The 14,684-nt window shown below is 35.4% G+C and overlaps 1 protein-coding gene across 1 annotated transcript in view; it reads right to left on the bottom strand.

The window, feature by feature from the left end:
- Positions 1–3,268: 3,268 nt before the first annotated feature.
- The window catches only part of LOC107599029 (SAP30-binding protein-like), a 12,702-nt gene continuing 1,286 nt past the window's right edge, over positions 3,269–14,684 (bottom strand). The window contains exons 3-9 of the mRNA XM_016290518.1: positions 12,901–12,943; positions 9,454–9,542; positions 3,972–4,063; positions 3,804–3,864; positions 3,671–3,722; positions 3,519–3,577; positions 3,269–3,391 (exon numbers count right to left, since the gene is read on the bottom strand). Of these exons, the coding sequence (XP_016146004.1) occupies positions 3,269–3,391; positions 3,519–3,577; positions 3,671–3,722; positions 3,804–3,864; positions 3,972–4,063; positions 9,454–9,542; positions 12,901–12,943 (519 nt within the window). The remainder of the gene's footprint in view (positions 3,392–3,518; positions 3,578–3,670; positions 3,723–3,803; positions 3,865–3,971; positions 4,064–9,453; positions 9,543–12,900; positions 12,944–14,684) is intronic.

Raw genomic sequence — 14,684 nt, 5'->3', positions numbered from 1 at the left:
ACTACAAGTGACTAATACCAATTTACCATGGTTACCATTCTTGGCAGGATGTATGAATCGTTCATTCCTTAAAACCTGCTGCATATGTTTTATAAATACATATTACAGCGCAGACTTACACGAACCCTTCTCCAAAACAAAAATTGTTTCCCCCCTCAGCGGTCAAAAACATTTCTCTCAGGGTTTCTCCTGGCAAATCCGACCACACATAAAGCGTATAAAGTCTGCAAACAGTTTAAAAGTGTTTTTAAAACACTTACGATATTAAAAACGAGTTTGATTTGCTCAAACAAAGTGATTTAACTCACCTCTTCAGTGAGGAACTCCGCTGTCGCCTACAAAACCGTCAGGCTGTGTCAAAAATCTGCGAGCCCCTAGAAAACATCTGTGGGCATCTTAGGCGCGTTCCGAATCGGCTCCAATGTTATGTATCATACGTACAAACATTCATGCATTTTTAAATTCACATTTTCCAAGCACTGGCAAACGCCCTGGACTGCATTACGCACATTTTTGGCAACCGCTCTTTTGTGAGGCGAACGGTTCCATCATTTACATGACAAAAGGTTCACTCAGAATTTATTACTTTCTTTTGTTATTTGTAATCAAGTCGAACAAATGAAAAGGGGAGCCTGTGTCTTTGAAAGCAGACCAAAAACTAGCAAATAAACTCCGGCAACTAAACCTACCAAAAAAATTATATTATACCGCAAACTTGGAAAAGTGCAGTACGTCCATAAGCGACATTGCTATATGTTATTTGAACTTTATTTTAATCAAATAATCCTGAATAAAACACAGAAATATTACAATATAACATTGTATACACACACACAGTACTGTGCAAAAGTCCAAGAACTGTGGCAATGTCTCCAAGACACCTGAAGAAACCTTCCTGCAAAGGTACAGTACTGTGAAAAGTTGTAGGCATAAAAATGCTGTAAAGTGAGGATGCTTTTAAAAAATAAAGCCATAAGTAGATTTGATTTATCAACTAACTTCTATATTAATTAAATCTAATCAACATTTGGTGTGACCACACCTTTTGTTTAAAACAGCTTTTGTCCTACACTCTTAAAAATAAAGGTGCTTGACGATGCCATAGAAGAACCTTTTTGTTTAAATGGTTCCATAAAGAACCTTTAACATCTGAAGAACCTTCCTGTTTCACAAAAGGTTCTTTGTGGTGAAAGAAGGTTCTTCAGATTATAAAAAGCTAAGAAAGAGATGGTTCTTTAAAGAACCTTTGCCTGAATGGTTCTTTGTGGAACCAAAAATGGTTCTTCTATGGCATCGCTTGAAGAACCTTTTGAAGCACCTTTATTTTTAAGAGTGTAGGTACACTTGCATACCTTTTTTTCAGGTAGCTTTGTAGGAAGGTTTATTTAAATGTCTTGGAGATGTTGCCACAGTTCTATCTTAAGTCTGTCTCAGTTTCTGATTCTCCATGTAAATCCAGACAGACTGGATGATGGTGTGATCAGATCTTTGTGTGGAGCACTGGCTGTTGTCAGACTCCTTGCGCATATAAAAATCTCACTGGATCATTACAATTCTATCCGGACAACTCTCTGAAGATTTTAGCCTGGTAATGGATATGACGATGTTAATGTATTTGGTCTTGGCAGAATATATCTGCTATGCTACTGCTGTTGGTTATTGCTGTAGTTGTAGATTATTGCTGCCAGCAGTAACTTGCTTGTCAGTAGATATTTCCTACTGACACCACAAAAAAGATAGAAATAACTGGCTTAAAACAGTTTTTTTGGTGAAAATACTACACACACACACACACACACATATATATATATATGAATTTTCAGCAGTCATTACTCTTCAGTGTCTCATGATCCTTCAGAAATCATTCTAATATGCCGTTTTGCTTCTCAAGAAACACTGTTATCAGTGTTGTATTGTTGTAATAATTTATTGTAATAATAACAACAATAATCTAAATTATAAAAACGAACTTGCTTGTCAGTAGATATTTCCTACTGACACCACAAAAAAGATAGAAATAACTGGCTTAAAACAGTTTTTTTGGTGAAAATACTACACACACACACATATATATATATATATGAATTTTCAGCAGTCATTACTCTTCAGTGTCTCATGATCCTTCAGAAATCATTCTAATATGCCGTTTTGCTTCTCAAGAAACACTGTTATCAGTGTTGTATTGTTGTAATAATTTATTGTAATAATAACAACAATAATCTAAATTATAAAAACAAATAGACAAAAATTGTGAGTTCATAAGTTCTTCCCTGACAACTAACACAGGAAGGTGCATGTTTAAATACTTGGTAGCAACATTACAATTGTGTGCACTGCATGAGTAAACCTTCGTGGCCGGATTCACAGAAGATCAGTGGAGTCAGGGCCTGTACAGGGTGTGTCTTCAATCTGAGTCATCCTGACGCACAGTCAGCACATACTGCACTCGCACAATCTCTGCTGGCAAACTTAACTTCTGTGTGTCAGTGTTCTTACCTGGGGCCACGCAAATGTCAAATAATAAAGAAAGCTCCATTTGTTATAACCATGAAGTCTTGCATTGGATGAAAAATACCATCTTGGCAGGACAATAGAAAAGAGTGGGATAAGATGTGCCATCAGAACTTGCCCTCTTGGCAGGAAGAAATGACAAAAGAGCTGAAACAAATGCACTTAACTATATTATAGTATTTTATGTATTATAGTATCATACTATATTATATACTATATTACAGTAAATACTTGGGTTGTTGGGTAATCTGTGCCAAACCGGTTAAAAACCGATATATTTGTCAAAGACCAATGGGCAATGTTCTGCCCTGACAGAAAACGTTCTGAATGAAATTCAGGACGAAGACTCATGAACAATTATTAAAAAAAAAAAATCATGCTGTGGAGCATCCAGGTAGCAACACAGCATTAAGAACTTTTAAGAAACATTTGAGCAGGGTCATTTTTATAAATACAACTACTATTTTCTCTTGTGGACTATATGTAAACATCTTTTATGTGAAATATCTTATTCACGTCCTAAATAAAAAATAACATGCATTTTGTATGATCCCTTTTATTTTGGTAAAATAATTAACGTTTTGCAGATTATAATAATAATAATTATTATTATTATTATATTTAATAATTTAAACAATAACAATATAATAATAACAGTAAAAATAATAAAATGTTCTTCTTATTATTATTGAACGCTATTATCATAAGAGTAATTTATCTTGTTATATTTTTCTTATTTTAAATCAGCATTAAACCCTCAAGTCCTCATTATTTGCGTCAAACACACTTGTAGTGTACCTGTGGAAGAGGTAGTTGTGTTCGTGGCCAAAGCCGCTGCATTAGTAGTGGTACCTTTTTTGGTGGCCGTCACAAATTCAATCTACAAACACATTGGTAAAAAAAAAAAGAACACACATTAACAATCAGTGATGTTGTGGCCCAGACAGTACAAACAAATGTTGTAATATTATTTATTTTTAATAAGTGGGGTGCCTCAGGGTTCTAACCTTGGTCTTTTCCTTTTTAGCTTTTTCCAGCTTGTCCATCTCCACTTTCTGAGCTTTGGCTGTGGAGAGGACAGCACACAAACAGTTAACAGATGTAGTCAATTCAATCCATATGAGTTTAAACGTCAAATATAATTTAGAGCTAAACTTACCTAGTGCCTCATAATATGAATCCTCTGACCAGCCATGGGGATCAAACATGTCCTGTGGAGAAGTAAACATTTTTTTTTCCTAACAGAAAAACATGTATTTATGTGGTATTAACAGGTAAGCATTACCACCTACTTTTGGATAATTGGTTCCAAGTTCGTCAATACCACAGAACTGGATAAGCTTCTCATAAATACTATAAACACAAACACAAGGTTAGGTTGCAAACAAATAAACAAAAGTTAATTTACTTCAGGTTATGTCTGGTACATTGTGGGTCATAAACACTTCTTATCTCCAGACCTTGGATTGCGAAACTCTTTCTTCTTTTGAATATGGCTGTTTGTATCAAAGTCTCCGTGAAGCTTCCGCTCATAAAGTTTAAAGATCTTTTCCTACAAACAGAAAAGGGAATCATTATTTTTCCCTATCATTACTGATATTAAATGCATGTATGATATTGCTAAATGAACAAACTCAATTTTAAGCCCACTTGGTTCCATTTTAAATGCAAAATGTGCAGTACAAAACAAGACAAAAACTGCCTCTTTGCTCCCAAGTGTTGTGAGACACTAAGAATGAATAAAGTCTTTGTGCGAGTGTGAGTTTCTAGAGCTAGAGGGTGATTTTTGACAACCAGACTCCAAGAAGCACTTGGAGATGTGCCATTTTCAGCTCCTCAATCGGTTTTCCTTCACATTCCAAGAAGTCAAATAAATTGAAAAGTCCTTTGTTGACGGTTAAGACACTGATCTTAGTTCATTTGTACAAAATGTGCTACAAGAAAGTTAGCAGCAAGACCAACTCAGATGTACAAGGGAATGAGGATCATGTCTTAGCAGTGATTAAAGCATAGCCACAGGGACAGGATATTCATCATAACATGGAAAAAGAACACAGCCCATCTATCAGTACTATGCTGCACTGTACTGGAGTGTGAAAACCACACCCGTGTTCACCTGTCCTGACAGCTCACGAGAGAGACAGCTACAACAGGAAGTGGTAGGATTATTAGGAATTTGATAAAAGACATGAATAAATATTACTGCAATTAAACAAACCAAATAATTCTAACAAAATACGTCCAAATATGACCTTGGCATCAACACGGTTTGACATCACTAACCTTAAAAGTTTGCACCTCTGGACATGTACTGACAAAATGCAAGTTGCATGATTTAGGGCGAACTGCCAGTCCTTATCTCCGGGTGGGGCAAAACACCTGAAAGCCTGACACCTACAACCTTCCACCCCCTCAAGCCCCCCAGTGCCACACCCTGAGATAAAACATGCCAGCCAGGATCAGAACATGTGCTTTAAACAGCTTGCCAAGAACTGAAACAATGAACCCATAAGAACTTGCCTTTTATGACTGTTGACAAGGAGCAGCAGTCCAACCAAAACAAAGCAGCTGAGAGAATGTTTTTCGGCTGGCTTATGGAAAAAATAAAACAGCAGGAAACTGATACTGTTGATAAAAATGTGTTTGCATTAAACTGTGCCCATTTTTTAAAGAATAAAAATTAAAATATCAAATTCTACTGAAAATTCAGATAAGGATATTCACCAACAATTAAACCATTGTTTTCCATTCGCGTTTCTATTTGCGTTTATTACCGTTTTCTTTTGTCTCTCGCTCCTTTTCTTTTCTTTCTCGCTCCATTTTTCACAAGTTCATCAAACAACAGTGGTAAGTCAGAATCATTCATCAATCACGGTGAGTAAGGTCTTCTCCTGCAATTGTTGTTTGCACCGCTTGCCACATGTACAGTTTATCTCTCTCTGTCGGCGACAAGGGATTCACATGTGATAAATGCAGGGAAATAATTAGGCTGACAGAAGATTTCAGAACTAGAGAGACGCATCCAAACTTTAATTTAGGACAGTAAGAATGTGAGGGCTGTAGATAAAGCTTTGGATGCAACTAGCTCAGGGAGTCCTGTACATTGTTCGGTTCCGATTACAGAGCCTCCGCAGCAGGGCGACTGCGTGACTGTGAGCCGGCATAGTCGCGGGTTAAAACACCGCTCTTCCATTCCGATCAAAACATCAAACAGGATCTCCCCACTCAGTGACGCACCCACTGAAAAACCTGATGAAAATGCTCTAGTTATTGGCGATTCTATTGTACGGAATGTGAAAATAGGACACCAGCCACCATAGTCCAGTGTCTACCGGGAGCCAGAGTGCCTGACATCTTGGCAAATTGCTGGCTAATGCCAAATGTAAATTCAGTAAGATTGTTATCCACGTCAGCGCTAATGATGTTCGACTTACATATTATTTTTAAACGAGTCTACCCACCAAAAGGTAAAGGGGGAGGTGTTGCTACAATTTATAACAATATTTTCAGTATTTCTCAGAGGGCAGGCTTCAAGTATAACTCATTTGAAGTAATGGTGTTTCATATAACATTATCCAGAGAAACATGCGTTAATGATAAATCCCCTAATGTTTGTACTGGCTACTGTATACAGGCCACCAGGGCATCATACAGACTTTATTAAAGAATTTGCTGATTTTCTATCTGAGTTAGTGCTGGCTGCAGATAAAGTTTTAATTGTTGGTGATTTTAATATCCATGTTGATAATGAAAAAGATGCAATGGGATCAGCATTCATAGACATTCTGAATTCTATTGGGGTTAGACAACACGTGTCGGGACCTACTCATTGTTGAAATCATACTCTAGATTTAATACTGTCACATGGAATTGATGTTAATGGTGTTGAAATACTGCAGCAAAGCGATGATATCTCAGATCATTATCTAGTTTTGTGCAAACTCCATATAGCTAAAACTGTAAATTCTACTCCTTGTTACAAGTATGGTAGAACCATCACTTTTACCACAAAAGACTGCTTTGTAAGTAATCTTCCTGATCTATTTCAATTCCTCAGCATATCCAATAGCTCAGAACAACTTGATGATGAAACAGAAACGATGGACTCTCTCTTTTCTACCATTTTAGATACAGTTGCTCCTTTTTTGCTTAAGGAAGATTAAGGAAAACAGTCTGACACCGTGGTATAATGAGCACACTCGCACCCTAAAGAGAGCAGCCCGGAAAATGGAGCGCGGCTGGAGGAAAACAAAACTAGAGGTATTTCGTACTGCATGGCGGGAAAGTACCCTATGAGTGGAACAATTCCGCTCATTCTTTACTATAGGAGAGGAAGAATTGTATAAACTTGTTAAATCATCTAAACCAACAACATGTATGTTAGACCCTATTCCATCTAAGCTCCTAAAAGAAGTGCTTCCAGAAGTCATAGATCCCTTTTCTGACTATTATTAATTCATCATTGCCGTTAGGATATGTCCCCAAAACCTTCAAACTGGCTGTTACTAAGCCTCTCATTAAAAAAAAAACACAACTTGACTCCAAAGAACTAGTTAATTACAGACCAATCTCGAATCTCCCTTTTCTGTCAAAGGTACTAGAAAAGGTAGTATCCTCACAATTACATTCCTTCTTAGAGAAAAGTGGTATCTGTGAGGATTTCCAGTCAGGATTTAGACCGTATCATAGTACTGAGACTGCTCTCAGTTATACTGATGATACTCCGCTCTATATTTCTTCGCAGCCGGGTGAAACATACCAATTTGAAAAACTAATGTACTGTCTTACTGCTAAATTCTGAAAAAAACAGAGGTGTTAATTATCGGACCAAAAACCTCTGCATGTAGCACCAGAACCAGGAAGTATGACCATTTTAGCCCGGTTCTGTCAACACTGCACTGGCTCCCTATTAAACATTGTATAGATTTTAAAATCTTGCTAATTACTTATAAAGCCCTGAATGGTTTAGCACCTCACCTTTGAGCAAGCTCTTATTGCATTATAGTCCTCCACGTCCGCTGCGTTCTCAAAACTCTGGCAATTTGATAATACCTAGAATATCAAAATCAACTGCGGGTGGCAGATCCTTTCCCTATTTAGCGCCCAAATTCTGGAATAATCTACCGAACATTGTTCGGGAGGCAGACACACTCTGTCAGTTTAAATCTAGATTACAGATCCATCTCTTTAACCTGGCTTACACATAACACACTAACACATTTCTAATATTCAAATTCGTTAAAGGATTGTTAGGCTGCATTAATTAGGTCAACCGGAACCAGGAACACTTCCCCTAACACCTGATGTACTTGTTACATCGATATAAGAATGGCATCTACGCTAATATTAGTCTGCTTCTTTCTTATTCCGAGGTCACCAAAGCCACCAGATCCAGTCTGTATCCAGATCAGATGGTCACTGAAGTCACCCGGATCCAGTACGTATCCAGCCCAGATGGTGGATCAGGACCTAGAGATGACCTCGACAGCCCTGAATGTCAGTGGAGACCAGAACAACTAGATGAGCCCCAGAGGCAGATCCCCAGTGAAAACCTTGTCTCCTAGACGGCCATCGGGACAAGACCACAGGAACCAGATGAGTCCTCTGCACAATCTGACTTTGCTGGAACAACCTGCGGGTTTGTCTGGCCCCCCAACTGAGCCTGGTTTCTCCCAAGGTTTTTTTCTCCACACTGATGGAGTTTTGGTTCCTTGTCACTGTCGCCTCTGGCTTGCTTAGTTGGGGACACTTATTTTCCAGCAATATCGTTGACTTGATTGCACAGATACTATTTAATCTGAACTGAGCTGGATGATGACATCACTGAATTCAATGATGAACTGCCTTTAACTGAAAATTGAGTGTTTACTATTGTCCTTTCGCCTTATTTATACACTATTTTCCTATTTAATACTGTAAAACTGCTTTGACACAATCTGTATTGTTAAAAGCGCTATATAAATAAAGGTGACTTGACCTGACCAAGAATGAACAGCACTAATCGCATTCTTCATTTGCATGCACAATCGGTGTTGTTTTAGCATCTGATTCACAAAAGTATTTATGCAAATTAAAGTAACAGTGCTTAGACTGATGATGACTTCATTTAAAAACTCATATTTAAATGCAATATACTATCACCAAAACTAACAATGGGCAATATTTTCTGCAGTATTTATAAATTTTTGTTAATAAAAATAAAACGCTTCATTGTTGTTCATGTCAGTTCACAATGCATTAACTTATGTTAATGGACAATCTGTTATTTTAAATAAGTATTTATATGTTGAAATTAACATAACCTTAAATTAATAAATAGTTTATTGTTAGCTCATACTGTTATCCAACAAATGTGAACTTATTTTAAATTGTGAGAAATAGACCAACCACTGTTTTTTTTTTTTTAACGTGATGTTTATGGGCAAATCTGAAATTTCATGGCAGTCTATTATCAAAGTCAATAAACACTAATTTAAATAATAATGCAATAGTTTCAACAAAAGGATGCACAACTAAAAACAATCAAATTCTTTCAGTCCAAAAACCATTTATTTTTTTCATAAATGTAAGTGTGCTTAAAAGACATCTATTACCAAATGCCTAAAAAAAACATTATCTTTAAAGGTTTGAAAATTACCTCACAAACGTGCACCTTCACTGCAGCAGTCTTTAACACAGCTTTGTGGGTACTTATGTGACTCCTGGACATTGCACAGCAGCCAACTAATCAAATTAGAATTGATTTTGGCCCACTTTTGTCATTTGTTTGTGCAATATGCATAATTCAGGCCTGTGAATGGTCAGCAGACAAGCTATTTGATAGCTGAGACTAGCATCTATCAGAAAACAAGCACAGTGAAAAAGTGCCCACAAGATTTCTCTCATTGGAGACCATGGCAGCAAGTCAGGAACATCTCAAACAGAATACAGCAACCATCTCACCTGCAGATGACTGGAACAACGCCCGGGAGGTTCAGGAGGAATTCTGATCTCATCTGGAGACATATTTCGAACCTTCTCTGAAAACTGTGCTGTGAAGAAGGAAAAAAATACTTAAAAGACAGCAAATATAGGCAATTTATTTAAAACATAAAATGCTGCAGTGGAGTAATGACAGCAAGTCATACAGTATGCTCATAAAACTAGATTTTATATTTTCTCAAGAAAACCTAGTAGTGCTCGCCCATGCAAACTTGCTATAGTATTTTTCTCATGTTGTTAAAATGCAAGCTTATTAATGTTGCTTAATTTTTGTTTTATATATATATATATATATATATATATATATAAGAATAAAATAAGCTTATTTGTTGTTTTTTTTCTTAAAAATATATAAAACATTACCTATATTTAATTTTTTTAACATAATATATACTGCAAGCTTAGTGTTACATATTGTTTCTTTGATAATTAAAAAAATATTTTTACCAATTTTTTGTTGTTTTTTTTATAATATAAAAATATAATGCAAGCTTATTTATATAAGCCAAGTTGTGCAGTTACATCAGTTTTCTCGGATATATACTTTTACATATTTCATATAGGCAGAAATAAGCAAATATCACTTAAAAAAATAAGAAAAGAAAAAAAAGAGGACATTTTTATAAATAAATAAACAAAGAAATCAACTGGGGAAAAAAAAAATACTCCCATCAGTGGTATGAAGTTTCCAAACACAAACATTCTGGATTCTGTTTGCAACTTTAACCTCAAGCTATATTTCATTTAAAAAATTTTTTAAATGACATTGAACTACTTCTTCAATTTCGTAAGCATTTGCAATAATAATTTTTTTTTATTCCCTCACGAGGTGCATAACAACATACATTTCAGACAACAACAAAAAAAGTACATTTACATTTATTATTTTAGCAGACACAAAGCAGCGTACAAATGAGGAATATAAGTGATTTATCATAAAGAGGCAAATAAACACAAGACGTGCTTGTAATACAAAGTTTAGAGTATTTAAATATTTGACAATAATAAGATTGTGTATTTAGACTTTAATGAGGTAAAGAAATACAATCCCATGCATTACAATCAAAATAAAAAAAGAGAAATATTAAACTACTGATTTAAAGATGTTATTTATATAGAAACAAACAAAAATATATATATTTATTGCAAAATACACACAAATATTTTCGTCGTTTGAGAACATAAAACTGCATTTGAGTGGGCATTTAAGAGCTCTTTTGGCTCAATTTGCTTGTTTTGATTTTCTGATTGGTGGATATTTTTTGCAGAATCATTGGTAATGTAGTTTTCACCAGGAATTCCACTGTTAAACAATTAGTTAAAAATAAGTTGAAATAAAGGGGATTGATGACATCAATAAACGCATACACCATCGATTAATAACCTCATAGCTCACAGGTCTGTCTTTAACGGTTTAAATTATCTTTAAAAATAAAATTTCCCTATGGATAAAATAAATGGGATTTTTACTTCCAAAAGTTGCCCACTACAGTGACCAGAACAGAGACATGTGGGCTCTTTTGACAGCAAGTGGCCACCTAGAAACCACCCAGAACACCCTAGCAACAAAACCAGAACAACAAAGACAAACACAGCTCAAATGTTCTTTGAAAATATAAAAAAAACTTCAGTATAAAACTGTCCTTTTACGAGACTTAGGAGAGTGTGATTATATTTGTGGCTGTCAAGGATTCAGCTTCATGTAGTTGGTCTGAAAGCTGTGTTTTATAAAGCATTCAAGCATATCCTAATAATTATAGTGTGATTAGAGTAAATGTGGTAGCAGCAGGCAGCAAGTGTGCACAGGAATGCTGGCAAGATGAGGGTCTTCTAAAAAAAACTCTAAAAAACCCTGCTGCTCTCAGATTTCTCATCCCTGAGCTGATTTGCACTGTGATCTTAGCTGATCTTAGAACAGTAGAACTCTCTCCATCGGTCGGGTTTTGTCATTTCCTCTCCATCAGAGTAATCATGCGTTGACTGTAAGTGACTCATTTCTCTGGCATCTTCAGAGTTCAGTGTCCACCCAAACAAGTGGCACAATCACACACAAAGCCCATACACCCAACTCCCATCTCAGAAAGACTCCAAAAATACGAGGAGGGAAAATTAGAGCAGAAACTAAAGATCTTCTGTCTTGCAACCACAAAGAAAATCTTTGAGTCTCCGACAAGACCTTCCTGTCTTACGGTCTATTCTGATATTTGCACATTTTAACGAGAAGAAAAACAAGACAAAGTGGAACGTTCAGTTACTCGCCCAAGTGTCTTGTTTACTGTAACTCCCTACAACTGTAAAAAAAAAAATATTCAGTCTCTGACTGCATCAGAAAGATATGTGGCGTTATAAATACCGTTTTTACACAAACACAAAGGGAAGGTTAAGGGCTCCACATCACAAACTTCTAGTGCAGCCTCCATGTGTTATGTCTGTTAATAATGCTGCACATTAAAAAGTTTTTTCCCCCCACTCTTTCTCTATATCAGGCTGAAGTAATAATACCAAAAAGATATTAATGTTGACGTATAGTTTATTAAAACAATTTCCTGTTTCAGCTTCATTTACAGAGACAAAGTAATTCTTATGCAAGATTGGTGTGAGGCTACCTGTTTGTCTCAACAAATGGCAGATGCGTTTTTTTTTAGCATTTTCATTCAGAGCTGCTAGTGGCACAGATACTTGCACATGACAGCTTTCAGTACAATACAATAACTTTTTAAAAATTTGAGTATTAAAAAAAATATAAAAATCTTTGACTACTATGAATTGGAAAGAAGGAGACTAATCACGAAGGCCTAACTATAAAGTTTTAATAACTATTCTAAAGCTAAGAGAACAGTGAAGCCCATGCCACAATTATAACGATAATAAGAGGAACAATATCAGGATTCCATCTGATTTTAAAGTGCTTGAGCATTTAAAGCAGCAGATTACAGAACTGCAAGTTGAGCTTATTATAAACGGGACATTATGAAGCATTTTTGCATCCTTGAAATGCTGCTATTTTTTTTATTGTCAGGACTTGATTTACCTGCAAAATACTCAGGAGATTACATGATTACTAATATAATAACAGTCCTAAATCAGAAATCATTGTTACCAGAATCAACCAGGATCATCACATACTTATTAGGTTTAATAGAAAAGTGATGATCCTGAGGTCTCACTATAATCAAACTAATTACACAGGATTTCCATAAAACAGGACTGAAGCAATCCAACCTGGATCACTCATTTCCTGGGCACAGTCAATGCACACACACTTCAGCCACTTTCTGACAAAGTGATTACACCATGTTGCCTGGAGCACATATACACATCTGTGCTCTCTACCATATCCAAGCTAAATTTCGAAAAAAATAATTTTATTTGAAGATGACAGTACAATTTTTTTAATTTTATACTTACCAACAAGCTCATTGGGGTCTTTAACCTCCACTTCTGTGACATCCTATGAAAAGAAGAAAAGGACAAACATGCATAATTGAAAATCAATAACACATTTTCCTTCCGATGTCGTTTCAAGTCAGCATGTATGTGTACATAAGATGAATTACGACAGACCAAGTAAAATATTGTTAGGACGAATTAATATTTGGCCATTTTGATATTTAATGTTTGATTTAAAAACAATATTTGTACCAAATATCAGAACTACTAGATCATAATCTTTAATTCAACAAATCAGTGTTGCTAAATTATGGAACATTTTTTACTTTTATATGGCACTAATCCTATTAGCTGTCAAGAATAATGTGAATTAAAAACGTTTGGGAAACATTAAAAAAGATGGAAATTTGTATATACTTTCCAATTTAAATTCTTTATATTTAAAGGGGTCATTTTTCCTTTCTCTTTGGAGTGTTACAAGCTCTTGGTGCATAAAGAAGATCTGTAAAGTTGCAAAGACTAAAGTCTCAAATCCAAAGAGATATTCTTTATAAAAGTTAAGAGTTAACGCCTCTGCTCACTCAGCCTGCCGCCTCTTCTCGAAAAGGCCATGGTTGACGCTGTTTTGTGTTGTGAAAGCAAAACTACTTTTTGTAGTTCTGCTGTTCTGACTCAAAGACTGTAAGTAAGTTTTTTTTATATTTAAAGAGTTTTTATATTTTATATATTTAAAGCGAGTTGTTTGGGCAGTGTAGAGTAGGGATTGATGTTTGTCATTTCTCCGATCACAAATGCAGACATGGTTTTATGTTTACGCGGCGCGATGCAACGCAACGCGTAAAAAGACAGTATAAGTCATTATAATCCATAATTATGTCCCCACTGGATGCAACAAATGCCTCGTTTATAATGAGTTTTCATGTTTTTGTCTCGTCGCTCCGGCCGGACAGGGCATCACAGTATGGTAGGGGTGTAACATTTCCGTCACACGCTTGAGGTATTCAGCCTTTTTTTTTTTTTATGGTTAAATTACATTTTATTAATCAAAAAGCATGTCTAATTAATTTAAATCATGAAACAAACAATTTAACATCAATTTATTAAAAGTTTAACAAATATTACGTTTAGGGCCCTATGAAATGTTTTATTTGTCCAACCTTATGTTTTATTGTAACCAAATTCTGTTTTAGCATGTCTAATTTGAAAGCATAAAACAAGCTTAATTTATTCTTACAATAGCCTTATGACTTTTTTTGCTCAGAAATTCTGTGTTGTGTATTTACATTTTGTTTTAAGGCATAAAACATTCATTTAATCTATCTTTTAAGTAATGAAAATTAAACGAATGTAATTGTTTGGAAACTAAAGGTCATTTAATATTACAATTAAAACATTGAAGAAATATTGAATGCTTATTCCTTAAAAATAAGGTTTTAATAATTTTAGTAGTAGTAGTAGCGGTCTGTTACATACATTCTACTCAACAATAGTAATATATTTCTGCCAATGCCCTCAAGTTAAACCAAACATTTATTTTGACGGGTTGTCGTGAATACCATTACATTTCTGTGTGTGTATGGCATGATGATAGTTTTACTGAAATTAAACGGTCAAATGCTGATGAAGTGACTCTCAGAGCAGTTCTGGAGATGTTGTTCATGTATTTATGTCCTCATTAGTGAGACCAGACGCTAATATCACCGGAACCGTCACAAGCGTTTCAGTACGAGTACTACACAAAACCGCGCGTCTGCGCCATTCATTAACACAGAGACACGCAGAATTCATATTTAAATATGAAT

Source organism: Sinocyclocheilus grahami, unplaced genomic scaffold, assembly GCF_001515645.1.
Source record: "Sinocyclocheilus grahami isolate Dianchi unplaced genomic scaffold, SAMN03320097.WGS_v1.1 scaffold259.1, whole genome shotgun sequence".
NCBI lineage: Eukaryota > Metazoa > Chordata > Actinopteri > Cypriniformes > Cyprinidae > Sinocyclocheilus > Sinocyclocheilus grahami.
Note: the sequence above shows the minus strand (reverse complement) of the source record. Positions and strands in the feature narration are given on the sequence as shown.